Source organism: Trichinella spiralis, assembly GCF_000181795.1.
Source record: "Trichinella spiralis strain ISS 195 chromosome Unknown Scfld4443, whole genome shotgun sequence".
Taxonomy (NCBI): Eukaryota; Metazoa; Nematoda; class Enoplea; order Trichinellida; family Trichinellidae; genus Trichinella; species Trichinella spiralis.
Genome location: NW_003531382.1, coordinates 1 through 1,192, shown reverse-complemented (window position 1 = coordinate 1,192; position 1,192 = coordinate 1). Strand labels below are relative to the sequence as shown.

The following is a 1,192-nucleotide window of genomic DNA, read 5'->3' as shown; positions in this document are numbered from 1 at the left end:
ATCTCACCGCGCGATGATGATTCTCAATGTTGCCCCTCCCCCTCTCTTTTTTCTTCACCACAAATTCGACGAAAATTTGTTCTAAATTTTAGCAAAATCATGGGCGGCGGCAGTTCATTTTATTTTATTTTATTTTATTTTTTTTTACATTTAATTCACGACAATGTACAATTTATACAACAGCACTGTGGTGGTGGATGAAATGAATTGTTTTTATCCGTTAACGGTTGAGGCATTTTGTTATACATTTCTCATTTTACGATTTGCCGTTGTTGAATGAAGTTAGTGTTTTTAATTTTCCATTGTCGCTCAGTTGTGAAATGATTTTTATCCAATATAGAAAATAGAAATAAAATCACAAATGAACACAAGTAAACAGTGCAAAATTCAATCCCCAACATTACGAAAACCTCTTTGCCGATCGATGTTTGTGATGTATTTGGGATTATCATTATCCAAGCTGCAAAGCATCGATGCATGCTCAATCAATCAATATGTTTATAATTGGCAGTTTAGTTTAGTAAACTGTTTTGAACGTAATTCTTTAACATGGATGGCACTTCATTGGTAAATTCAGCAAAATGCAGAATATTGTTTTTAAGAGAAAATTATTATTTTTTATTATTATATTACTTGAATTTAAAGGCAGCTAAAAGTGAACTTGAAAAGTTAAAGGAAATTGAACTTGATCGTCACGTGATTGGTACGATAGATAAGGTAATTAAAATTTTGAAGGAAAGTTACTGTAAGTTGTTCTTGCATGTCAAATTAATAGAGCACACATTGGAAAGCATATCGTTACAAAATAAAAAATTAAATGATTTGAATTAAAAGATGAAAATGTGTATACAAATATACATGGTAAAAATAAAATATAATGCACGGTTTTAATGACTGAAAATAGAATGACCAATCGAAAGAGAATCTTCAGAAATTCCCTGAAACCGGCTCCATTATGCAAATAACGATCATCATAAAGATGCCTTATCATCAGCAACGGTGCCCTTGATTGTTGCGACATACGTCGGCACGTCATAGTAACATCGTAAAATGTTCTCTAATTTATTACGTATGGCGTCAAATAGCTCACCTACCGATCGACATAATTGCTGAAAAGTAATTCGATTTTCATCTCATTTCTGTTACTCATCTCCAAAGTCGCCGAACGCCTAATTTTGCAAATGTTAACTTT

At 32.3% G+C, this 1,192-nt stretch overlaps 1 protein-coding gene across 1 annotated transcript; it reads left to right on the top strand.

Moving 5' to 3' along the window:
- The first annotated feature begins 361 nt into the window (after positions 1–361).
- On the top strand, positions 362–831 carry Tsp_14245 (conserved hypothetical protein). The gene is given in 3 exon segments (XM_003367332.1): positions 362–496; positions 646–717; positions 736–831. 3 exon segments carry the CDS (start codon positions 362–364, stop codon positions 829–831), a joined length of 303 nt encoding a protein of 100 aa, XP_003367380.1.
- The last annotated feature ends 361 nt before the right edge of the window (positions 832–1,192 follow it).

Bases quoted from the DNA above. Each gene is read 5' to 3' on its own strand.
- Tsp_14245 (XM_003367332.1), top strand. From the start codon at position 362: ATGAACACAAGTAAACAGTGCAAAATTCAATCCCCAACATTACGAAAA. The intron at 497-645 runs GTTTATAATTGG...TTGAATTTAAAG, and splicing joins CATGCTCAATCAATCAATAT to GCAGCTAAAAGTGAACTTGA.